Source organism: Drosophila tropicalis, unplaced genomic scaffold, assembly GCF_018151085.1.
Source record: "Drosophila tropicalis isolate 14030-0801.00 unplaced genomic scaffold, ASM1815108v1 contig_393, whole genome shotgun sequence".
Lineage (NCBI taxonomy): Eukaryota > Metazoa > Arthropoda > Insecta > Diptera > Drosophilidae > Drosophila > Drosophila tropicalis.
Window position 1 is genome coordinate 4,240,882 of NW_027172855.1, and position 27,701 is coordinate 4,268,582.

Genomic DNA, 27,701 nt, shown 5'->3' on the forward strand with positions numbered 1-27,701 from the left:
ATTTGGAAATACTTGGTTGTGACCGCGTGAAATTTCTGGAACGAATTAACTGCCAAAATAGACTCATTTTAGGTTCTTTGTCATCGGAAATTTGGTTTACTTTACAATATCGCAGATGGGAGGGCCGTCTCAACAGAAATTTAACTAAATTTAAAATGAAACGAACAGTTGCCAAGTCTAACTGTTAATTAACAGCATCGATATTCGATAACATGTTTATTGTCATGTTGATTAACATGACCGGCTCAGTTTTTACTCAAAATTTCTATATTTCCATGTTTTCTACCCTTCTATGTTTTCTATATTTCTATGTTTCCTTGTTTTTCTATGTGTCTATGTTTTCCATATTTCTGTTTTCTATGCTTCTACGTTTTCTATATTTCTATGTTTTCTTCTTTTTCTATGTTTGTTCTATGTTTTCATGTGTTTCTATGTTTTCCTATATTTCTAAGTTTTTCTATGTTTTGCTATGTTTTTAAGCTTCTATGTTCTGAAGTTATAACACCAGCCGCTAGATGGCCTTACAAATATAATGAACTATATACAATGCATGTAAAGAAAGGATAAAAAACAAAAATAAGTGATTTTAATACACTGAAAAAATCTATTAAAATAGCTAACCACGGCTGCCGATGTTCACATTCCCTCAAAGTTCTTAATCATAATATTTTTACATTTTTCAGACTCTTTTTTTGTGTCTGAAAGCATAAATGTATCAATGCATACGAACATAATCTTTATTTATGAAACACTTTTTTTTTTTTACTTTATTCATTAAAAATACACATCAATCCACAATCACAAAGCCACACAAAGCCACAATCGAGAAACTTAAGTAGAAAATATATTTATTTTATTATTATTATTTATATTATTTTAAGGCGACTTTAGTGGAATAAAATCATCCATACGAATAGGTTTAGCTTGGTGTTAATTGGAGCCAATTGACATTTTGGTGAAAACTAAGACCACTATTTGAGAAAGTAGAAAAGATGTTACCTATTTTGACCATGCCTACCCTTACCACCCATATAAGAGAACATTGCGTATACTTAATTAAAGAGTTGCGGTCCCGACGAAGAGCAAGGGCATGATTCACCTGCACCCTTATAAGGACACAAAGTACAGCTACAGGAATCGCATTTGCTATTTTTTTTTACAGATGATTTATATTCGTAAAGTCGAAAATTTTATCAGTTCTATATCGACTCGGATTATTGAATTACAACAATGAAATTTCTCGACAACGTCGTTAGAAGAAAATGATATAAGATCACAATTTAAACAAGTCTGTAGCTTAAATCGGTTTTGGTTTACTACTTTAGAGACATAATAAATTTAGCGGACGTTGACGATACTATGCGCAGTACGTTCAAGTGGCCCCTACGACTACGGACAAAGACTTTTACGCGCTAATCCAAGCATATAGCTGCCCACCTCCCACCCGACCGACCGACCGAATCAAACAAACAGATAATAATATAGCTATCTATAAACTAAATATTTAGTTTTTTCCTATGAAAGGATAGATGTATTAAGTATATTAATAGAAGACTCTGAGCGTATCACAGGTAATAGAAGGTTGTAGTCAGAGCAGAGGACCCTAAAACGTTCCTGCATGGCATAGTTAAAAGAACAACGACTAAGAGTTAAAGGTATAATAAGATATCTACTCCGTCTACATGGTACCGACAGATTAACCTGAGCCAATAACTTAGGCGAGTCAATATCACCACTTACGAGCTCGAGCATAAAAATAGCACCAAGCATAATTTTACGGTTTATTAAGGAAAGAAGGTTATTCAGAAGAAGTCTACTAGAATACAAAGGCAACTTGACATTGCGATCCCAGCTTAAGTCAATAATTTTTATCCTTTAAAACTTAGTAACAAGTGCTAAATATAACCAATTGACTAAAAACTTAAGACGCTTAGAAGATTAACTATAAAGTACAATCAAATACTAAGATGCTTAGAAAAAAAGGAGCATAGCTCTTACCATTGCGGGCTTGTTCTAACGGGCCGAATTGACGAATTAATTTCTTTCAGGTTATCGCGCAGACAAATTGTTGTCTGTAATAACTTTGTAATTGTACAAAATAACCAATTTGTTCCAACAGATGCAACAAACAAAGTAACTGAACTATCAACTGAGTTTCGCAACTTTCTGAACTTTCATATTGAATCGGTTGGCCCGCATCCACTTAATATTTGCATTATAATCTCAGTTTCATTCTGTCTGCTTCTCGTCCCATCCCTTGGGCTTACACAGTTTTACTGCTGCAGCGAGAGTCATCAAACATAATTACTTGCCCAAAAGGCATTCGCCGGTTGATATTTCAGTGGCTATCCCTTTTATATATATTTTTGGTGTCTATCCCCCTCCTCTGCACCGCTGCCTTGAACTCTGTGACTCTTCTGTGACATTCATTAAGCGTAGTTGGCAACTTTAAGGTGTGTGGCTTCTGCTCCCTTTTGGCCCATTCGCCTTGAGCCATGTTTGATAATGAATTTCGTTGCATGGCAGTGGTTCGCTTGCCCTTTTAAGTAGACTACGGTTTTTCTTTCTTGCCCAAGTTACTCTCAAGTCTATGATCGAAGAAACTTTGTTGTTGTTTGACTTGTGCTCCTTTTGACTTGCATCCTAATGAACTGTCGACGAACTTACATCTAGACATATTTTGTTAAAAAATATTCCGCGTCTCTCTCACTTTTAGTATATAATTTCAATTTCTATTTATTTATGCAACTTATTCTTTGTACATTCACGATGCTTACCTGACGGACGGACGTCTCAGAAGTAGCTCATTTCTTATGATAACTTGGACAATTGGCTGCGCTTTCACTTTGTGCATTGTGGCTCGCAACCAGACGCTTACTTAGTCTTAGGAGGGATGAAAAATGAGAACAACTTGAGAAGCAAGTGGAAAATAAGTACTTGAGACTGGCTTATTGACACATATCTGCTATGGAGCGGAAATCCTGGATGATATCCATTTTAAGAGTGCCGGCTAGAAAATGAAACCAAAGGAAATAATAAGGATATGGGAACATTAATGTATTTGCATACCTAAATTGTAATTACCTACCGTAAGGTCAACTTAAAACCGAGACGCATCATGTCAAAATTTAATTACAGCTGGAGCACTTGTAAAATGATTTTGTGGTTATGGTAAATTAAGCATATTTAACCACAGTCCACACGCATACACAGACATGCACATTGAAGGAAAACTAGACATTGCTGAAGGAAACAGGGAGAAGGACAGTCACAATAATTCTCACTGTTGACCAGAATGATGACCATTAAGTGTGTGAGCTCCATCTCCCTTGCCTTTTCGGTAAATTGCATTTAGCTTGCTTTTCAAAAGACGATAATCATTTGGATATCCTTGACTCTGCTTTATCTTTAGATGCACAAGGATACCTTTGTCCCAACTTGCTTAATTAAGGTGCAGTCTTTCACTTTCAAACATTATCTAACTAGAATAGCAAAGAGATTTTCATCATGCATCTCAAAGCAGATAATAAGATATCAAATTATTTAGTTTTTAGTTTTCAATCTTAATCCTAAAATCTTGAAATCTTAAAAGGTTTAAAGAGGTGTTAGAGGGGGCTCAATGCACCATCCAGTCGTATTGGTAGTAAATTGTTCTTAGAGACATTACCACTTTGGTTCTAAACCAAAGACAGAGCCACGTGGCTTAAAAGGAGAACATCCCACAATAAGCTGAGAAAACTGATGGCGAAGTTTGTCAATATTTTGTTGTGATCTGGAACAAAGGTTATCTACTTTATTTTTTTATCATCTTAAGATTAAGCCAAATAAATGTTTGAATTTATACTACCATCGTTTCTTCAAAATCCTATGTCCCGTATTCATATACGTTATTATATAAGTCAGTAAAATTAAGGCATGGCTATAATTATTAAACAATTAAATTAATGACAATATTTTTTCGATTATTCTTTTAAGTTGTTTAAAATGTGGTTAAAAATCAGCAGGCAAAGTGAAGCTTATGTATGCACAATTCAGGCGGCATTGTCAGTTCAATTTTTTTTGCTCACATTTTTTGACTTTTTCCACATGCCAACTTTTGCTGCCATCTATTGTTTCATTCTTCTGCCATTACATACACAAACACACCCGGAGACACACAACCACACTCCCACTCTACACTCAGACAACATACAAATGACAAATGATGTCAGCGTCCTTACATAGTTTTTGAATCACAGCAGGAGAGAGTTGAAGCTGAGCTTCGGTTGGATTCTCGACACGGATGCAGTGTTGAAAAATGCGCCAGCAAAAGTCAACAAAAACATTCGCACACCAAGTTGGCCGTATCCGCATCCGCATCCGCACTCGAGCGTGACATGTCTCGCGTTCTCAACAAAAGTTTTGCCAATGCAAAGAATGTGAACAAAGTGCCATATGAGGGCAAACTTTGTTGATATAACCGAGTGAAAAGGGGGAAGAAGAGCAACAGGGAAAGGGCATTGATTATTATCATAATTGAAGTAAGGCAAGGACGAAAACTGCATAAGAAAACTAAAAAACGAAACTAAAAATCAAAGTCAAACATAACTTCAGAGTGGAAATGTAAACTGATATCAGTTGAAAAAAGTCCAAAAAGGATTATTAAGAAATTCGTATACTCTAATCGTGTAAGTCTATTAAAAAAACTCGGATGTAAGTTCAGTCGTTTAAATTTTGGGTATGCCAATTTGGAGACAGGTCTTTTAGACCTTTGTTAAATATATTCAAAATATTTTTTATTCCAATAAAAGATTTACGGCCAAGAATACATTTCTAAATTTGGATTTTAGCCTCAATCAATCTATGTACTTTTAATAACATTAATTTAGCTTCGCTTGTCGTATGTCAATAGGTTTATTATCATGAATCCATTTATTATCAATTGCTATATAAATAAAGGCTACTATTTATATCTTCAACCTTCGAGGATCCGGGTTTGGGTCCCAGACTAGAGTATGAATGCAGTTATTCACCTTAGTCGAAGGCGCCATAGTTCCTAGTGCTAGTAAAACATCGTGTGATCCACATCATTTTTTTGCTTGTTCATTAATAAACCTTTTATTGAAAACGCATCGTAAGTATGAATTAGAAATGGTAAAACAGGAACAAAATAAATGTGGCTAACAGACGGACAGATTTGATTAGAAGTTTTCCTATGTTAATGCTCAGCTCTCTCATTGTCTGTCAAGTATAATATTATTATCAAGAAAACTCCTAAAACCAATTCCTGAGTTGGTGTAGAATCGCTGATAAAAAAACTGCAAATGGATGGATCGGGTCCAGGTCGTCAGAAGTTGTATGGTGTTTTTGATCCAATTTTGGTGCTCTAGCTCTCAAAAGGAAAATCAATAAGTGAGAAATCGAGAAGCTTTACTAGACCGGGAGTTTTGATTTAAGACAACAAAACCTTTATGGAAAATAAACCCAAAGAATGAGGTGGGAGTGACGTTGGATTAGTAGGCGAAAATAGAGAAAATGCCCCACAGATAAATTTGAATTTTGGGTAACTACGATGGATGCATGAGTCAGATTGTATGCATGAGAAGTTTCAAAGAAAGAAATCTCTGAATTGGTTAATGAGCAGTAAACAATAGATATTTACAAAATAAATTTAAACATTTGTTATTAAATAAAGGAACAATAAAGGTGATAACTTTTCAAGATTGCCTCCATTTCATAACACATAATTGCCTTCTTTTATAGTTTTAGAATCTCAATTCACCACTCCCAAAAACTTTCATTTTGAATAAAGATTTAAGTAACTGCAAAAAGGAAGCATTCATTCATGTTGTCTGGCACATGGTACATACATAAGTTATTGCTCTTGGGGAATCCCTTTCGTCATCCTTTCTTTATTTTCATTGTGCTCATAGTTTATGTTATTTGCACACCTTTGGCACAGCTTCACACTTTAAGCCCAGGTAGTACGATTCGCAGAGCTTATGAATTTGTGGCCTTAACACTTATAAATTTCATAAGCCTGGAACAGTCAGTGTGGCTAAGGGTCAGCAGTACCATAAAATGCTGGCTAAGTGGAGCTCAAAAACGGGTTAAATTGCAATTACGTGCCGACCACTTGCCCAAGAGCATTACAGAGGAGAAGTGCAGGAGGAAGCAGCAGCAACATGTTGATTGTCGGACTACCAAGTCCTTAGTGTGTCCTGGACCGTGTCTTCACCTCTGACTACGTGTGCCTGCTACCTCTCCCTCTTTCTTTCTCTCTTAGTGACTGGCATATAAATTTTTGCCTGTTATCTATGACTCTTTGGGGGTCAGAGAATTCTCCTTTTTTCTGTACAAAAAAAAAACTTTTTAATTAAAAAGTGCAGACTGCGGCTGCTCTAACTGCTAATAACTCTCCACTCAGCTCATCTCCCTCAACCCAGAAGAACAAATATCGATTTATAATGCTAAACAAAATCAATCTGCATATTCAAAAAGAACACACCAAAATAGTGCACAACTGTCGAAAAAATATGTACATAACTTTCAGCTCCTTCATCTTTTCGGTTCGATATGCTGTCGTTCCTCTAAGGAGAAACTTGGTCCAGGCTTCTTCTATGCACTTTTTCTTTTGCAAGAAATTGAAAAAACTAATTTTCAACAACAAAATCAAAATCACAAGGAGAAAAAAGAAGAAGAACACAACAACAACAACATTTTCGTTTGCATAAAATTTCCATAATACAATTTCGATAATTTCAGTAGAGGAAAAAAAAAAGAAAACAAACCATGTCGCTGACAGCATGCAAAGGCAAAAAACGAAAAGAGAAAATTTGAGCTGACAAGTCTCGTTGCAACAACAACAGCAACTACAACATGTTAACAAGAGTTTTTCGGGTTTTGATTTTGATGTTTTTGGCAAACGAAACACACACCGGCTGAGATCATCAATCATGGATTTTAGCTTGTTAGGAGATGATGACACCACGTGACAGCAGCTCAGGGCTTATTCCTCTTAAGGAGACAGTGAAAGTTCACATCTTAGACTAGGTGCAAGCTCTGTGACAAGGTCAGGGTTTCTCAAAGATGATTTTAAAAATAGAAAAACATAAATAAATATTGTCAAAGAGTATTTGCCTTTAACATGAAAATAGTATTGTGATGTAAATTATATTGGCATTACTTTTAATTGCATTAATATTTATTAAGTATTAATTAATATTATTGCTGTTTTCTGAATAAAGCTACGACGAAATAGATTTTTATACCCGTTTGTCACACTTGTCAATTTAAAAGCTATTAGAATAAAACATGATACTAATCTTTTTACTCCCTAATTGAGATTAAGTTCAACAACTTGTATAATCAGACTAGGATAACAATTAGCTGGCTTGGAAGTATTTTTAACCTGATTTAAGATAAAAAGTCCAGTTCCTTAAAACCCCGAGATCCGGAGGTATGCGACATTTCATTATAATGGGTTTCTAGCCTGGAAAGGTACCGAATTCAAAGTGCTGGGCAACAGCATGTAGACCAGGGACAGGCTGGTGATTCCACCCCCATGTCATATTCACCTCTTATAAAAAATAAAAATATTAAGAAAAATTTTGGTTTTTGTGGCTGCAGCTCCATAGCTGCACCCCATGGTGAACTTTGATCACTATGAAATTATTAAAAAATAAAGTTTTTGCTTAACAATAACTTATGTTTTTTTGGACCTACTCTTTTGAATTAAAAACAAAAACGGCATATCCTTTACGATTTATCCTAGTTTAGCTTGTAGCATCGTATGAACTGACCATTTGTTGCTTATTTTAAGACGATGGGTCAAGTCGGTTTGAGATATTACTTTTAAGCAAGATTTAATGTCAGCACTTTAACTTTTCAACTACCACTAATATCAAAACATACTTTTGACCATATATAAAAATTTCACATATTTTTTGTATATGAAAATAAACTGTAAGATGTCTAAGCTTCATCTGTAATAAGTGCTTGTCTTGCAATTAGTAACGTAAAAAAGGCATGGAAATTCTATCTAATGAAATTTTGATAAATACTTTGAAGCCAAGAGGGCATAGATGTCCTTAAGGGCATACTATTATTCTTTTTTATCACAGCTTAAGTCCGCTATATACTCAAGACTAAGCTTAAAGTTTTTCAGGATCTAAAAATCCGTTTTCATTGAGCATCAAAACCAAACGCCAAACGCTATCAAGGGACTTTCATCTAAAAGCTGATCGAAAGGCTGGAAAAGATGGGTGAACTTAAGTTTTCTCAATTAATTTAAGGTTTAGCCAGCTAATAAGATTTTCAGGCCCTTTCAGTTTGCTTAAAATACATTTCTATTTCCTTCATTGAAAATTTTATGTGCAGAATCATTTCAATAAATAAATTATTTCTGCTCATTCTTCGTTGGCAACTTCACGACTGACAAATTCAAGTTGCTAACCACAGAGCAGAAAGGCAGAGACAGGGAAAAGAAAGCACTCACACTCTTGCACACACTCACACACATGTGGATGGCAGGACGAAAAAAAAAAAGAGACAACACCTGGCCACATTATAAGAACTGCTGGGTAAAAACTGAAAGCCAAAGCAATATTCAAGTGGGTCGACTGAAAAGAGAAAACAAGAAGGAAAAGCAGAGTTTGGGCTTGGTAAGAACTTTTCGCCTGACATTTGAATTACAAGCGTTGAAAGGGTAAGAGCCGGTTGAGTGGGAAGGGATGGGTCGGTGGCTGGGATGGGACAGGACAGGACAGGACAGGACAGGACAGAAGATAGACTCAACGAACTCTCAACACAAACTCAACAAAATGACACGACTTGAATTGGCTGCCAAGCATGAACGCATACAAGTTAGTCGAGCATCCCAAGAAATGGCAAAGGAAGAAAACGCAACTAGCAAGTTCCTGCTTTCTTTTTTAACCTCTTTTCTTTGTGTGTGTGTGTGTGTTTTTTAGGCCAGTAAACTAAAAAAGATTTCTCTCTATGTTTTTTTCACCAAGTCTCCAATCAAATTAAAGCCAAAACTGTAGCCAAACTAAGCATAATTAATGTGTCCGATTTGAACCAACAAAAAGTAAGATGAAAAATATTTGAAAATACCTTTTTTTTTATTTTTCCCCATGAGGTGAACTTTAGCACCTGCTTAAAACCTTGTTTGATCTTCCGTCTCACGTTTTAATACTAATTAAATTTTTAATGCTAAAATTTATACAAATATCTTTCTGCAAAATATAAATAACTCCTTACCATATTATAAATGTCGCTGTTTCTGGCAGTTTCCTTCCTTCCTTAAGCATATGGCTCTAAAAAAGACTTCCGGTTTTTCCGTGCAAACATCGTCATATATTACAAAATTAAAAATAAAAATACACTACAGCTTACATTCTTTTGAGTGTTAAAGAAAGGAAATGCCCATATATTAGAGTCAACAAATTTAGAAATCAGCTTAATATAACAATTGACAAAACCAAAAAGAGATAAGAACTTTCTATATCAAGGTAAAGAGTGTAAAGCAAATAACAAATATAATGTAAGAAATAATTTCTTTTGTACGATGATTCCAATATTTGTAGTTTAGGCATATCAATTTACTCGTACTTAATAATGCAATTTTGAATCACAGATATAGTGTTTACATTGACCAAGTTTCTTATTCTCCCTTAAAAATTCAAAGACTAGAACCAAGTAATTACAGATAGGTGAATTTAATTATTAATTATGATGTTTCGAATGTCATTTATGGTTTTCCAATATGCTCTACCAATTTTCATATAGTGGATTTCATCGCTTTAGACTAGGTCTGGATAACAGAGGCCGACATGATATGGATTTGCATGACTTTAATTTGAATAGTTACAATAAATAAAATATTAATTTTATTTCTCTTTCGTCTGCTAATATTTATTTACTCAAACATAATTGTAATTACCTATATACATATTTATAATTAAAATATTTAATAACACACACCGATGTAAACGATCACCACACTACAAACGCCGCCGTTTTGGGCTGAGGGGCCTCACAAATGTATCTTGTGTTGTAAGAGCAAACTCTATCATTAAATCCATAATTTATATAGCACATTTCATCACAGTGCTCAACACCTCCACCATTATTTGGTTCACCTGGATACCAAATCTCATCGAGAGTAATATTAAGACCATTTGAGAACCACACATGCTTCCCTGTGTTGCCTAAATCAGTACCAGAGGTCCAATAGGTCACATCATTAATTTTCTTATCCTGTAGATACTGATTAACCAAATTCCATTCTTCAATTGTTTCAAATGCGATTAGCTCTGCTCCAATTAGGCGACAAGTTTCGTAGGCTTCAAACCAATTCTTGTTCAAGTTAGTCTCAATGTAATAATAACCTTCTCCAATTTTGAGGAAAGGTTCTGTTGTAATATTCGTAAAACCTGGTAGACCTACGAATAACGTTGACAGTGAATTTCCATAAGAACCATTTATTCATCTGTTGATCTTACCATCTTCGACAATCGGAGTAATTTTGTAAGTCATCGAAATGACTAGTAAGCTAAGAAATACAATTGCGCGAAACATTTTAGTAACACTGTTTAACTTTTACTCAATCTACAGGCTTTATATACCAAATTAGGCCATTAATTATCAGTTTATTTGTTTAAAAAAAAAAAACATTTGATGGTCATTGAAACTCAAGACTACTTAACTAATTTGTTTCACTTAATTCTACGAAATCGTCAAAGTGTTTCTTATCAATGGATGTTACATGACTGAAAGTAGTTCCAATATAGGGCGATTCGAGAGATAATTTTTTCTTTGCATCCGGCAATGATCTTAAGGCAACTATACATACATATATGTATTAAAGCCAACAATTTTAGAAATCAGCAAGCTATAAACGAAACCAAAAAAGATAAGAACTTTCTCTATCAAGGTAAAGAGTGTAAAGCAAATAACAAATATAATGTACGATAATTGCAAAGTTTGAAGTTGAGGAATATCAATTTACTCGTACTTAGATATAGGGTTTACATTGACCAAGTGTCCCATTCTGCCCTAACAACTCTTGAGACTCTTGAGTTTACAATGCAAAGAGATTGGTGAATTTAGTTCCAGTATTATTTATATTTTCATCTAGTTTCTGGGCGATTTCGTCGCTTTTAATTGGTAAATTTAACAATGCACTTTTAATTGTTAAAATAATCACCACACTATAAACGCCGCCGTTTTGGGCTGAGGTGCCTCACATATGTATCTATTCATGTTATAGCAATATTTATCATTCAATCCAGTTGGAGAACCATCGTAGGTAAAGGACATTTCATCACAGTGTTCCACGCCTCCATCATTATTTGGTTCACCTGGATATCATCGAGAGTAAAATTAAGACCATTTGAGAACCAAACATGTTGTCCTTGATTGGCTAAGTCCGTTCCAGAGGTCCAGTAGGGTACATCGTCAATTTTCATATCCCTCAGATACTGATTAATCAGTTTCCATTCTTCAATCGTATCGATTGTGATGAGCTCTGCTCCAATTAGGCGACAATCTGCATAGGCATCAAACCAGTTCCTTACAAAGTTAGTCTCAATGTAATAATAGCCTTCTCCAATTTTGAGAAAAGGTTCTGTTGTAATATTCGTAAAACCTGGTAGACCTACAATTACAGATTATTTTATGCAACTTCCATCTATATTTAGTTCAACTTACCATCAATTATTGAATAAAGACTTTACATTTGGCTTTTAAGAATTGGCCAGATAATCTGCACAATTAATATTATCTTCATTGTTTGAGTTAAGTACAAAACATTTCTTAGAGAACTACGCATTAATTTGTAAAAATTTATTTCACCAAACAGTTTTTTTTTTTTTTTTTTAAATTTGCTCCTATTGCCCCAACGTATTGGCTACTTTAATAAACACTTTCGGCCAGCAGAAGGACATAAATCTAAAAATTCTAAAAACCAATTCATCAACTGAAACTCTTGGCAATGCTGGATATTGCAGTAGTGTATATAGTCACTTTTGGCTTGACTGGTAATTGCAGATTTATGACCCGAAACATGTGGACATGGACTTGGACAAAACCAAAACCCAACACACAATAACAAAAAGAATGAAAATAGGAAAGGGAGAACCCATATACATATGTAGAAACCGAATAGACAACAAAAAAGAGACTACATTTTGGCGGGCAAACATTTTTGAACGTTTCTGCATAATAAATTCTGAAAAGTGGATTAAAATGGCACACAAAAATATTTTACAAACATGTGCCAACACTTTTGCTTTTCATTCTCGCGCAACAACATACATACGTATTTTCCTAGCATATTTTTAGGCGCCGCCACTGGATACATGCATACATACATACATACATACATGTGTATAATATTCATGTGTGCCATGGTAAAATAAAAATGAATATATTTTCAGCGTCCTGCCTCTTTTACTGTGATTCTTCTGTATCGGTGTATGTGTGTGATCTTTTTGTTGTTGTTGTGTTTATCCTTTTTTTAATGGTTGACATTTTGACATTTGTCGCTGTCAAACATAACCATCGACAAATTGCAATAACAAAAAAATAAAATTAGCCTTAAATTGCCTGTTTGGCAAGCAGCAAAGCAAATTGTGGACAAATTTTTTAAATAAATGCGACAAATGAATGACACATTTTGTTTGACTATATATACAAATATTGTAATTTGTCAAAAAGAAAAAGCTCATAAAACGACAGAAGACAGAAAATAAAATTTCTCATTTTGGCAAATTGGCCAATTGATAAATTGTTCAGAAAACTTCAATCAATATTCGAAAATATTTGCATGTCTTAATTTCTGAAAGTCAAACAAAACTTTTTATGCGGAACATAAATTTTTTTAATTCTATGTATAAATATACCTTAAAAATTCAAATGTGAATTAAAGCAACAAGGAAAAAAATTAATTGAGAAATCTAAATAGCTAAAAGAACTCATTTTATATTGTTAAAGGTCTCTTTATTCGTATGACAAGAAAATGCTTTCGACTTTAAATTATATATAATTTCATCTTTTTCTAAGAAAACATAAAAAATTTCATTCGAATTGACTTCGCTGATCTAAAATACATGGGATCGTAAGTGTCTTCCTCCTATGTCTCCTGTATTCTTTGCAGGATTTCTACTGAACATAACATTTAAAATGTTTTCCAAAAAATCCTCTGACATTGCGGTAAGTGAAATAATGGGGAATATTCATAGTATTTACAGTGTGTTAGTCCACATAATTAGAAATATTGGAAGTGATCAATTTTAATTGAGAATTGGGATTCTCTGAATTGTCTGTTGAAACCAGAAATCCTTAAGAGAGTTTTGGTTTTAAAGAATTCAAACTGCGGTCAGACATTGAATAGTTTTATCATCGAATTGGCCTCCAACACAGAACAGAGCTATGAAACAAAGTTTGAATAAAAATATCATCCAAAAATCTTTCGGAATTTAAATTTTGCCATATATGGAAGAGTGCCCTTTTGTTTTCCTTACAATTTGCAAACGGCGGCTAACTTTTCTTGGTCTCAACCCTAGATAGTTGCAACAATTAAAAGCAATTCTAGCGCTTACGAGAAAGTTCTTAGTGGCGCTCTAGAAGGGACTGTCGTAGACTGTTAAGACTCGTCAGAGTCTGGGTCCTTTTCTTTAAAGTCCCCAGGTTGCTTGCATCGAAAGAAGCTTGTAGAAAAGGTTGCAGGGGATGGTACAATTAATCGTTAATGAAATTGATTACTTAAGTAATAAATCCCCCTTTCGAAATTAGCTCGAATTCATATGTTTTCTAAATTATCCTGTGTTCTTCTGAGAAGGTATCCATAGCGTATACTCAATGTAGTTTTTTTTAAGGGCAGTTGCTACACGACTATTCTTCAGACTCACCATCATAGATTTGCTTGAACGACTATTCCTTAATTTTGTATTAATTAATTAATTTGGAAATCCAACTATTTAAAGCAAGGCTTAAATAAAGAGATATTAAGATACGATTTTTATTTACAAATGTAAATCAGAAGTCAACTGCAAATATTTGTATATACATATGTATGTAGATATATATAAAACTGGCGACTCATTCTTAAGCCACATCAATCACATTTCTTCATGTCTTTTGGTTATCTTTAGCAAAGCAAAATACCATTAATTAAGTTAATTTACCGTACGTGTTGTATGGCCAAAAGGCTTTGGCTAAGTTTTATCCAAAAGCTCTGCCATTAATACTTACTCATCAGACAGACACACACCCACATACACACATACATACACATGTAAGCATATGTATGTACATATATCCCCTATGGCAATAAGCCAAAACTAACTCATTTTGCTATTGATATTCGTATTCTTGTACTATCTATCTGCATACATTTGTCTTTTGCATTAATTTAATCTGCCGACAATTAAAGTCTGAGCGTGTCTGTGTCTGGGTTTCGGTTTTGGCCAAAAGCTGTATTCATACTTCATACAAACATACAAACATTTACATATGTATGTAAGGCTATCTGCCACCTAATTGTTGTAATTTGTATGCTTAATTAGTTGAATTTCGTGCATGTCGATCCAATTAGTTAGATAATTAAATTAAAATAATACGAATCAAAAGAGAAAGAATACTGTCTTTTATGTAAAGCATTTTTAAGTTGTATTCATTTTTTTTTTTTTTCACTTTGTTTATTCCATTTGCTGAACACAAAGGACTAGCAAAAGTTGGGATTATCCTGTGCAAAGAAAGACAACAGAAGAAAAAGTGCGACAGTTGAAAGGAAAATTTTACAAAACGTATAAGTTTTTTCAAACAAACCCAAAAATTACGAGTCACATAAGTAAAATGCATGCCAGTTTGTTCTAATAAAGCCGAGTTAATACCATAGCAAAGAGTGTACACAATTCGGTGTAGAAAATTAGTCCCAAAGTTTACTCTTTGTTGTACTTAATTTTATTTTTGTTTGGGTTTTGGGGTTTTTGAGCTTGTTAGCGCAAGCTTTTCACTTGCCAGAGTTCACTTCTCACTCCAAAAGAACACAGAACTAAAGCCAGAGCTAACTAATTTACTGATTCCCCTTAACCCATTCGCTTTCTATTTCTTTGTCCAGCTCTGGCCCAACTTGATCCCTTTCTACCTCGTTCTCTGTCTCAGTGCCTGGCCGGAGAAGTGCACAAGTAACACAAATCAAACGAGTGCTTTTGTAAATTACATTTGAATTATCCGCTTCTGTGCTGGGCCGTACCAACAACCAGTTTCTCATTCTACTTTCTGTTTTTGTGTTGTTTTTTTTCGCATTCATTCATTCATTTGGTGCCTGCCTCCTCCTCATGACCATGCCACATGGTCAAACATCCTTGCAAACCAGACAACTGAGCCAAAAAACACTGCAGATAGAATGAGCCCGGCAGGAACTAAAGTGGATCAAACAGGCAAAGTTAATAAACACTTACCCCATCCAACTCCCCATTTGGTGTCCATTGCAATTTGTGTTTTGTTGCAAAGTGAAATTGAATGCAAATAGAAAAACAAACTTACACACTCTCACACACATACACATATGTGAAACAACAGCAGCAGCACTTAAATTTACGCGTTTTCCATTTCAATTAAAACAATTCCCCAAAACCAATAAAACCCAAAAGCAGAAAAAAATTATACGCCATGGCGTTTGAAACTGGGTAACATTTAACGCTATGGCGCCATTAAGTAGGCTATGCTTGTTTTATTTCTATTTCTCTGTGCATGCAAATGGCTTGTTAAGTGGGCCACACTTCAATTAGCCAACTATTTATAGGCCCAAACAAGGTAAAATTCAGGTCGCCCATCGTCGGCTGCAGCAAAACTCATTTGTCTGATTAGAAACAAAGCAAAAAATCTAACAATAAATAAAATTCTCTACTCATTTCGGGTCACTGCACATTCTGCTATGATTCGCCATAATTTGGCATTGTCTTGACACATTCGCTAAGACTCATCTTAACATTTTTGCTTCTCTTTTGCTTATTTATCATCAAATGTGATGAGCTGTGACCCAAATTATGGCTCAAAAGTTTGTAAAAACTTTCCTGACTGATGACTGACGAAGGGCTTAGTGCATCGTCTACAGACGATGATGACTTTACTCCAGATTAGATAATCATTTCGAAATATGTACGAGTATGTAAATATGTTAGACAGTCTCTAAATTGGTTACAACTGTTGGCTTATTTAGGTGAGAAGCCAATCAAAAATGAATTTAATTAAATGATATGAATTAACAATATTCGCATTTTCAATGTACAAGCTCTTTAATCGAAACTTAAAAACATCTTTCAAATAGTGTTTTGTTGAGTGACTTTTGAAAATTGTGGGATGAATTAAAACAGGCTCGAGATCAATTTTAAAGTTCGGATCAGATTGCTTGCAGTTTTTTCTTGGCAGTTATCTAATCTGATAATTTTAAAATTTACCTAAAGCTTGTTTAAGCTAAATTACATATTAAAATACACATAGACAAATATTTTTTTTAGTTTTTTGCTCCATTACAACTATTAAAGATGAATTTAGCTAAATTTTACATTAGTTTAATCTTATCTGACCTCTCCTAAACAATTTTTGCCGACTTCAGTTTTAAATTATTTACATATTTGATTGCATTGTATTGTAAAATAGTGTCATAAAATAATCAATAACTAACTATCTATATATAGAGACAAAGACTGATTTGTGAAGCTCAATGCAAGTCTACACTTCAAAGCTGTCAACAAGCTGCAGCGATTCAGAGCCGATTAGAATTAATTATCTTTCGCTTATTATTACTATATATTCCATTAAATGAATTATCACCACACTGTGAATGAGACAGTCTTTGGTCGTGGAGCTTCGCATATATAATACCATTTATTTGTGCACTGATCATCATTCAGGCCCATTGGATAAGCATTATCCGCCCAATGGGTAAAGTTATCGCAATGCTCGACATTATTTGTATTGTTTGGCTCTCCCTTATCCCAAATATCCACGGAAATGGATTGGCCATTGGAAAACCAATTGTGATTACCTTCGCCCGAGAGATCTGTGCCTGATGTCCAAAAAGTTCTCTGAATGTTGTCCATTTCATTCAGATATTGAGTAACCGCATTCCATTCATCCACAGTATTAAAGGTTACGAGTTCAGCATCAATCAAACGACAAGTCTCATAGGCTGCAAACCAATTTTTTCGCAAATGGATCTCAATGTAATAGAGCCCTTTGCCGATTTGTACAAATGGGGCTGTTGATATGTCGGAATGAATTAGACCTATATATGTATTATTGAGTAAAATTCATTATTAAAATAAATGGTAAATGTTTACTATTACTACTCGGGCCCAAAACGGGCTTAAACAACATAATTTTGGTATCAAACGAAAGAGAAAAATTGCACGAGCACGACCTCAGGTGCGCCTTGGCGATTTATTTCGTAGTTTTTGAGTAATTAACAAAAGAAAATTAATATTTTTAGCGGGACTATAGCTAAAAGTAGCTTTTTCCGGCTAAAAAAAGCTGTTCAATTTTGAGATGGTGTTGCCAAATGCCGAATTTTGGATACTCGAATACGCGGGCTTTTTGAATCTTTTGTTCGCACTATTCTCAACAAACGAAAATATTGTTGAGTTTACAATATTTCTTGATTTTATAGAACAAATATAGTTTAGAATACAATATTCGGCTGCCAGAGCAGCCGAATATTCCTCGACTTTTGAGTTTAGATTAAAATATTTGGCTACCAGGGCAGTCAAACAGCGCGCCAAATAAAAAATAGCGTTTGACAACACTGAAATCTAGCTTTACCCGATTTTTCCACTTTTCAACACTGAAATCTCGAGTAGTAATAGTAAACATTTACCAAATAAATTTGTTTTTAAAAATTCTTAGTATTTACCATTTTCAATAATTGGTGTGATTTTATATGCTAAAGAAATAAGTAGCAAATGGGCTATTGCGACTAGACGAAGCATTTTACAAAGACTAAATGGAATTAAACTTTCTCATGATAACCTGTTTAAAATATACATAAAGCTCAAGCAAGAAAAGTTGCAATCATTTAATCAACATCAAAAGCTTTAAATGACCTTCCATATAGATCTTGTCTGAGTGTAATGTAAGATTTCAAAGAGGTTTTCTTAAATAAAATTTGTGCATAAAGAGTACTTATATTATGATCTTGTCACCTACGAAAAGTAAATAAAGCATTTTTCATGTAATGCCAATGAACAGCTAAATATTCCAATAAATCTTACTTTCATGATGCTCTAGTTTAGTCATGAAGTCAATTCCTGTCTTAATTTTGAGGTTATAATGTGAAGGGTTAAACTTTTAGTGAGCATCTTAACTAAAATAAAGTAAACATGATATAAGCACACCAATTTTTTTCAGAAACTGTTTAATCCTACTCCGATTACTTACTGTCAATAAGCAAACATAGTATCAAATAAAGGGAAAACAAAAGTCACCAAAGAATGAATACCTTTTTTCATTTTCGTTTAGTATTTATTTTAAGACAAACCTAGTATTTTAAACTTTTTAACTAACTTTCAAATTGTCATGAATGTTCAATATTTTTAAACACATTTCTTGCATCAATTAGAATTCCTTTAAACCACGAATCCTTGAAACATATGTTGTTCGGAAAATGATTTAGGTGAGGTATTGTATATGAAGTTGAATATTTGAAAAGAACAAAAAGTGATTGAGAAATGTTTTCAGTATGTATCTTTAATTAAAATTCCAGCCTAGTTAAGGCAAAATTATAATATTTCGACGTGTATTTTTTGTCATATATCTATTCAAAACAATGTTTTTTCCGATTTAAGATTCAATAAAATATAAATGAATAGATGGAATGAGCAACATGAGTTTCACAATTGTGCTGTTTTAATTATTTAGTTACTAATTATTTCAATTCATAACTGTTTTCATTTGTAGGGCAAAGACAAAAGCGACAGTCCAATCAAAAATCAAGATTTTTGGCTCAGTAAGTTACTTCAGAACTTATCGGAATTGCACTGTTGGCAATTGATTACCTTTAAATGGATTTAAAAGAACGACTAACAAACCAGAACTTCTTAACATAAACATTTACGCTATTTATTGAACCTGTTCAATTGACATTAGGAAACAAAGATCACCGACCACAAAATAATATTAATATTAAAAATGCAATTCCCTTTAAAAAGTCAACGATTTCTTTTTTGCCGCAGAGGGAAACCAACTCATGAAGTGTCAACACAAAATGGGAGCGGGCAAAAGGAAATCGTTGGACTGGTAACCGGATTTTGATTTCTGAATTCGGATTTGAGGGAGCCACAACAACATGTCGACCATCATTGAACGGAAATATTGAACTTTATGTTTCGAAATGACCCGTCACCGTCACCAGAGGATGAGAACCGGAGAAAAGGAGCTCCATTTGCAGCTGCCTGTGGTTGCGGTGGCTGTTACGAAGTGGAAAAAGAGAAGGAAAACACTGGAAATACTTTCATGTCCTGTGACAAGTGAGCGACGTTCAAATGTAGCGGAAATGAATTTTTCTGCTGAAGGTGCCAAAAAGTGCGAGTGACCAATAAAATTTATATATACACATACATATATCGATGGTTATGCTTGTATGTGTTTTTGTATGGTATGCATGTGTGTGTATGTGTACGGAGTGTGTGGCAGAGGTGCAATCAAATGTTAGCTAGCCATGGTAAGCAAACAAAAATAACAAACAAACAAACAATACGGAAAAAATTCGTGTGCATTATTTACGCGTTGCTGGCATTTTATGCTAATAAATTACCAATATGCATGCAAGGTAAAACTTTTGTTGCATAGTCAGGTAGCATGGCCAGGGAAGGTAGCATGGTCGAAGGGCAGAAAGCTGGAGAACAAATTTTGGCCAAAACTGACAAACTGCTCTCACACACACATACACAAACACACACACACACACACAGTCACGCATTTATTATTTTTTGATATTTTTTTACAAAACCTGAAAAATCGAAGCAACTGTGGCAAAAAAAAGGAACCCACAAAAATATTTCCCACCCAACTTTTACGGGCAACGACTTCAAGATACCCTCTACGAAAGATAACTAGGAATTTTACATGAATTATTCGAAAATATGTGAAAATGTTAGCATTGACAAATTGATATTTACCTTCTTGGTAAAAAAATGAGTAATATTATGGATATATTACGATATATTCAGAAATACTCCTCAACTGTTATAGAGTATGGAAAAGTCACAGAGATAACATCAACTTTTTTTGTTATTGTTAAAAGTATGGAAATAGTGTGTGTGTGTGGATGGGGGAGTGCTATGTGTGAGTGCGTTAGTATGTGTGGTGGCGTTGGAGGATTCTTCTATGCATTGGATGACGCCAAAGAAATTTGGCGTCAGTTTTATGCGAGGAAAAAAAAGGTAGAGAGAGCAGCAGAAGTAGCAACAATGGCAAACAAAAATCCGGAAAAAATAGCAAATCGTATAAAAATAGCTGGAACAGACACGCTCAAAACTAAAATGTATATCTCTCTCGTTTCCCCTTTTATTGCACTCGCTCTTACCTTCTGTTTGTCTCGTTTTTTTTTTTGTTTTGGTTGCCGGAGTTAGAGTATCGAGGATAGCCATATAGACAGCTAATGTGGCATTTGGCAGGAAGCTTAAGGCAATAGCCAAAAACAGGCCAAAACCAAAAATGAAAATGGACAGAAAGAAATGACAGACGACAAAGCATTGGCAGGAAAAGCACTAATTGAAGGGCAATTGAGGTAAAAGTGAAAAGATCAAGTACTTAAAAAACAGATACAATACAATTAGTTTAATAAGCTTTCTTTTCTAATTCCTTTTGTTCCCTCTCTTCTTTTCTGGCAAGAAAAAAACTTTTTCTTATTAAAACTTTGCCGATTTGCTTAAACTGATATATATATCCTATCTGATCCTTGATGCTAACTTAATAAAATGTATTTACATTCTGTAAGCTTTATGAAAACAACTCAAGGGATAAATATAGTTGTTGGTTAAGCTAAAAAGAAGCTAATATAATGATCAACTGAAATTAGTAATTTAAGGAGTATTCCTTTATTTTAAGTAAGCAAGAAACAAAGGCAGATATATTTCATCTAAAATTGAACAGTGAAACATTCAGATATTGTTGAGACTGAAAATTTACCCTACCAAACCAAAAAGAGAGTGTACGAGTGTCAACGTTTACGATGCTGGAAAAACCATTAGAAAAAATGTGAGAAATTTGCTCGTTGAACTCAAGTAGCTATCATATATGTTATATATTCTTCTTTTTTTTTTTTTTGGCTGGCAGGTAAATATGGCTGTCGTTGCACAGATAACGCTAACACCGCTGAACTTTTGAGCACAGCCCCTGCCAGCTCCCTGCTTACACTCTGTCTCTGATTCTGATTCGGTGCGGTAGGTAAACCACACTTATGCATTTGCTATTTTTGCAAAAGACATGTGGAACCATACACAAGCACACACACACAGACACACACATGCTCAAACGACTATGCATACTCACAAACCCAAGCTAAATATTATTGAAAACCAAAATTTCAAGGTAAACACAGCTACAGGAGTAAAGGTGTAGAGGAGACTGAAGAGACTCCTTGTTTGTGTGTGGCCTGCCAAGCATAAACTTTTTGCTCGTTCAGACAATATTTTTCAAAAATGCAATTGACAAATTTGCCGCTTGCTTTAAGTTTGGCTAGGTTCCGTTTGTAATACTTTGTGGGTAATTCTTCGTTTTCGTTTTACCTTTTTATCTCACTAATGGCATCGGCCAGCAATTAAACGCCTTTTGTACATATTTCGTTCTATAATTTACAGAGTGTCGCAGAGCAACAATTGCCAAAAAGAGCACAAGAAGAAAGACCAATGCGAACCAACAAGGAGGAAAAGCTAAGCTACAAACGAAAATTATAGCATACTTATATGGGCTACGGAAATTGTCGAAAACTGCATAAAAAGTAGGTGAAAAGAGGTGTGGATGTCTGTGTGTCTGCAAGAAAATGAATTTATATGGCACTTAAAATGGTAAGTAAGCTGCTGCGAAGTGTGCCAAGCCATAAGCCATCCATGAGCCAACCCAAACAGTGTAAACATGCCCAGGCTTCAGACCTGAGAGCAAAAAAACATTGAAAATTGTGGAAACTATGGTTAACCCTCTAGACGAAAGTGCCAATTCCTGAGAAATTATGATAAACAAAGGCAGATGCTATGAGTTTTCTTTCAATCATCTAATAGACAAAGAAAATTTATTACATGTTAACTTTAAATATATAGAAATACTAAGTTGGTCAAAGGCCAAGCCAAAAGCAAATAGATAGACCTGATAAATTCAAGGAACATCAAAATGATGTTACATAAATCAGTCAGTGTTAACTTAAAGGATATCTTTTTAATTAGCTTCAAATCATGTATGTATATCGAATAGAAAAGAATATTAAATTATGTAAAATATCTATATAAAAGCCTTACAAACAGAGCTGTACTACAGCCAAGTACAAAAAATTAGGGAAACAGCTTCTAAGAATTAAAAAGTCACAGTAATCTACTTTACATAACGTGTCCCCGTGTTATATTTTATAAATTTGTATAGTATTAAACGATTAAGAACTTTCATTGAAACACCAAGGCTAAAAACTTGTATTTCCTTTACTTACACATGTTTTTTTGTTTTAAGTCTCAAAGGCCAGACTACGTTTAGTGAAATGTTTTATTGTTGTTTCTCTTCTTTCACTTTGCAAACGAAAACTTGGCCAAGGGTTATTATTATAGTAGTTGTTCATTTCTTTGTTTGTGGGTGTTTACTATGGTTGTCCTTTGCCACGCCTACCACAACAAAACCGAGTGAGTGCGAATTAGGGAAAGGGCAAACAACTACAGTAAATGCAAAATTGATGTCGTCAAGTGAAAATATTTAATTGCTAACAAAATGTCAAACAGCAAGACAATTGGGCGCCAGTTGGCATTGCATTACAAGTAAATCTTTTCTTGCACATTGTGGTTAGATGCAAGATTAGAAAGAGTGGATTAAAGTGAAAAATTATAATTATTGTTCTCTGCGGTAACCAAAATCCTTGACTTTTTAATGGTCACATGGGATATTTCAAAAGATTTCAAATATAATGTTAGTCCTAACATTTTTAAGAGTTAAGCCTAACAGCCTATGTTAAGCACTAACCGAGTATGATAAGGATTAACAGGCTATGTTAAGCTGTAACAGCCCTATGTTAAGCACTAACAGCCCTATGTTATGCACATAACCGTACTCACATTTAAGAGATTCCCCTATTTTGAGCCTTCCTCAACCCCAGGATATTTGAATTAACAGTGAAATTCTCTTCAAATGTTATCTGTGGTAAAAAGGTATGACAAAATAATTGTAGAAAGGACCTGCAAACATATAACATTTTGATTTATAATCATAAATTTGTACATTTATCAAAATAGACCATTATCTTGTTCTTAAACATGCACTTTTCATGCAGATTTTTGTCTTCTTTCAATTTATACTTTTTTCATCTTAAAACATTTTCCTAAAGTTCAATTCTATTCTCCTTAGCGGATGAATTTACTACCTTAAACTTTCATTGACAAAAAATCGTGCTTCGATTTGATTAAAATTACCTGCATATATGACAATAAAATAGTAAATTTTGCAATTAATAATCAAACTAAAATGCGTTGTTATAATGAAGATTAAACTGAATGACTTTCAATCTAATGCAATTTGATGTTTTCCCATATCTCGTGGATATCATGTACATAGTCAGAGGGTCTGAGCTTATTTCTGTGATGAGCATTGCTAAATTTGTGGTGAATGCGTCGGAGTTCGCTGAAAGGTTACGTATCCATGGCGACTGGCATAAATGGAGGAGGTGCAAGGGACAGATTCCAACCTACCGCTTTCCGTGTCATTGTGAAGTATATATTAGGCCACTTCTAGCAAATATGCCTTAATACCTTAGCCACAAAGAAAGGCTTCTTGAGCAAATGTGCAAGAAAATGAGAAACCAAGAACTTCACAACAATTCTAAACACTTAGGACATGATTACTCAATTAGAATTTTATTTTGGATTTGCAAATGCTTAAAATTTTAAAGATAGATAAATAAATTTACAACATTTCATCAATTACTTAATTTTTGTTTTATTAACTGTCATTTCGGACTTAAAATTTCTAATTTTCTACGTACTAATTGTGAACAAAACTCGTAAATAATTTCAATTTTGATAAGTTTAGGGTGAGGCAAGTGTTTGGCCCATAAAATATTAAGAAAAAACACTTAATAATGCTCTTCAATCTTTGCACAACACTTGCCAAAAATGCTTAACACGTCTCTGTAAGCCTCACATCCCCTTCTTTGCCCTCCCCTTGGCCAACCTAAGCGTCCCTCGTTACCGCCTTCATGCCAGCAATTTAATTAATCTGCACAAAATATGCAACACAGCAAAAGTTTGCCCAGCAACAAACACACATACACAAACACAACACACATCGTACGTACATACGTATATGGCAGGAAATTGCCACAGTTATAATGCTTGACATACAAAAAGTCTTCTTGGTGTGAGTGTGAGTGTGTTTGGCGAGGAAGTATGAGCGCCTAAAAGCAGGCAATGGCATTGGCAAAAGGCAGAGAAACTCAACAACAGCAGCAGCAATAAGATTACTTAATTGATTTAAATTTGCTTGTCTAGTGTGTACTGTGGGGATGAGGGAAGTGGGAGTAGATGCTTTCCAGTGTCGCATGCGATAATGAAGTTGTTGACAAGCTTATGGGGTAAAAAGAAACTGCAACAGCAATAAGAAAGAGCCGAGTAATGCAAGTAATTGAAAAGCAACTACAAGAAGCAACAGACATACTGCAGTTATCTGTGCACTAAGAGAACCCCCCAGTTAATTAGATTAAATAATCAAATAGAAACAACTTTAATGTTTCAGCTTTCTGATGGATGTGTATTAACCATTGTATGAACTAATTTGTTGCTTACTTCTTTGTATTCGCACAGAGAAATGTTATCACAAACAAAAGTCGAATTCAGACTGACCATAACCATATACAAAATTTTCTGAAATTTAGGCGAACTGAGAAAATTTTTATTACAGTGTTCAGATTTTTATGAGAAAGACCCTTTTCTGAAGTCGTTCGCCTTTTTCTTGTTGGCTTCTTGTTGGCTTCTTGTTGGTTCAACAGACCAATTTGGTCATTGTAGGCAAATACTTAGCGATGGTAGGGAGGACATTGCTAGATAAACTCATCTCATCCTTCTAATCTAGCATAGACATTCTCTATATATATACCGAGTTTATATTATTTATATAGTCATTGATCAGAAAAGCGATATAATGGCCAGTGTTTACTTTGCGGATACAACAAACTAATCAACTTGTGAAACACAAAAATGAAAAAGCGCCTAACTGCGGAAACTCATTAACAAATTTTTATTACAGCCATATAGGAATATAACGATCATTTCCGTTAAGTGTTAAATAAAAAATTACTAATGTACTCGAAACGGAGGCAATTAAAATACCTAATTAACACAATTCTTGCCAAAAATGCTATCGTTGATTCATAAGATGATTTTACTGATAAGACCGAATAATATTTTTTGTTCAATACTACGAAAAGTTCAGTTCAAAGTTAGTCTAGGTAAAATGTTTCGTCTAGTCACACTTTCCACTTTGCTAGTCGTTGCGCTGGCACACAAAATCACAACAAATGTCACGAATGGTATACAGCGCCAAATTTTTTATAAAGTTACTCTAATTCAATAATTCCATTTTTATTAAAAGGTATAATTCATTCCAACATATCAACAACTCCGTTTGTTCAAATCGGCGATGGATACTATTATATTGAAACCGATCTAAGAAAAAATTGGTTTGGAGCCTATGAGAATTGTCGTTTGATTGGAGCAGAACTCATTACTTTCAACACCATGGAGGAATGGAATGCGGTTAATCAGTATCTGGAAGAAATGGACCAAGTTTATAGACTTTATTGGACATCTGGGACAAATCTTGGAAATATAGCCAAACATGTATGGTTTTCAAATGGGCAATCCATTTCATTGGACATTTGGGATAACGATAAACCAAGTACCGATGTGTCGGAGAAGAATTGTGATAACTTTGCTCGATGGCCGAATGTTGGCCTCAATGACGATGTTTGCAGCAGAGCATGGTATTACATATGTGAAGCCCGTCAGCCAAAGACGGTTTCATTTATTATCTTGTAGAATGAAGGGGTTTCAATGTATTTAAACGAACCGATAGAACATTCCAACAGTAAAACCAATATATAAATATCCAAATATTTTTGAACATTCATTAATTAACTACTGATATTAACTTCTGAGATGTTGCATTCCATTTTGAATTTCCAAATATCAAATAAATTTTATGATATTTGGCTAAACTTAAATCTTAGTGGTTCCGGAGGAGAATCCTTTTACATTTGCCGTTTAATTAAATACTCAAAAAACATTTTAAATGTGATTTATGAAATCTATACTATCACGGGATATGTATACGCTTTTTTCAGACCAACAACACAAATAACCGTAATTTTGACCAAATTTTATTTCTTCTTAAGCTTTAAAATACTTAAAAATGACGAGTTTTTTTTACCAAACAATAAAAGCAGCCGTCTTGGGCTGGGGTGCTTCGCAGATGTAACTAAAGGCTCCATCGCAGTTATAATCATTCACTCCGGTCGGATTATTATCCTTACTGAAGGACATTTGATCGCAATGCTCATTACCGCCTTTGTTATTAGGTTCACCAGGATACCAGATTTCATCCAGGGTAATGTTAAGACCATTTGAAAACCAAACATGTTGTCCCTGGTTGGCTAAATCCGTTCCAGACGTCCAGTAAGGTTGGCCATCAATATTCAAGTCCTTGAGATACTGATTAACTAATAACCATTCTTCGATAGTTTCAATTGTGATAAGTTCGGATCCGATTAGGCGACAAGTTTCATAGGCTTCAAACCAGTTTTTCGTTAACACAGTCTCAATATAATAGTAGCCTTCACCAATCTTGAGAAAAGGCGCCGTGGTTACATCCGTAAAGCCGGGAAGTCCTGTCAATAGTTCAATTTACTTGTATAAAAGGCACGTATTTTAATTGTTAATCTCACCATCTTTGACAATCGGCCTAATTTCGTAAGTCGTTGAAATGACCAGCAAGCAGAGGAATGCAAATAGTCGAAGCATTTTAATAAAACTCTTTAATTTTTACTAGATTTGGCAGCTTTATATAGCAGACTTTCTGTTCCGCAGGTTATCTTGAGTTCCCTCATATTCCACTATATAAGTGTTTTACAATAAAACCTACACCACAGAAAAATAAGTTGAAAATGGCAAAGAATTCTAAGAAATGTTCGATAATACAATTCGTTATCCCAGGCTTCTGATAAGTGGGTTTCATGTTATGCAGATACGGAAATTGCAACCATATAACCACCTTAACACCTGAAGGAATCAGCTTAGCTAAAATAGTTTACAAACTTAACAGACTTAAAATTTGTGCTCAAATTACTTTTTATCAAATCGAGAAATCGGAATTAGTTATTTTTAGCTTTTATAGTCTTTGAAACTGTGGTGTTTAATCAATCGCTCAGACGAATTGGCGATTATACCACTTAACCCCATTGTTGCTTGGTAGAA

The 27,701-nt window shown here is 34.3% G+C and overlaps 2 protein-coding genes across 2 annotated transcripts; both read right to left on the bottom strand.

Moving 5' to 3' along the window:
• Nucleotides 1-9,867: 9,867 nt before the first annotated feature.
• Nucleotides 9,868-10,563, bottom strand: LOC137572899 (C-type lectin 37Da-like). The gene is made up of 2 exons (XM_068284753.1): nt 10,485-10,563; nt 9,868-10,424 (listed from the first exon to the last, which is right to left on the bottom strand). Exons 1-2 carry the CDS (start codon nt 10,558-10,560, stop codon nt 9,976-9,978), a joined length of 525 nt encoding a protein of 174 aa, XP_068140854.1. The 5' UTR covers nt 10,561-10,563; the 3' UTR covers nt 9,868-9,975.
• Nucleotides 10,564-11,264: 701 nt separating this feature from the next.
• On the bottom strand, nt 11,265-27,248 carry LOC137572999 (C-type lectin 37Da-like). The gene is made up of 3 exons (XM_068284858.1): nt 27,173-27,248; nt 26,659-27,115; nt 11,265-11,553 (listed from the first exon to the last, which is right to left on the bottom strand). Exons 1-3 carry the CDS (start codon nt 27,246-27,248, stop codon nt 11,265-11,267), a joined length of 822 nt encoding a protein of 273 aa, XP_068140959.1.
• Nucleotides 27,249-27,701: the final 453 nt, after the last annotated feature.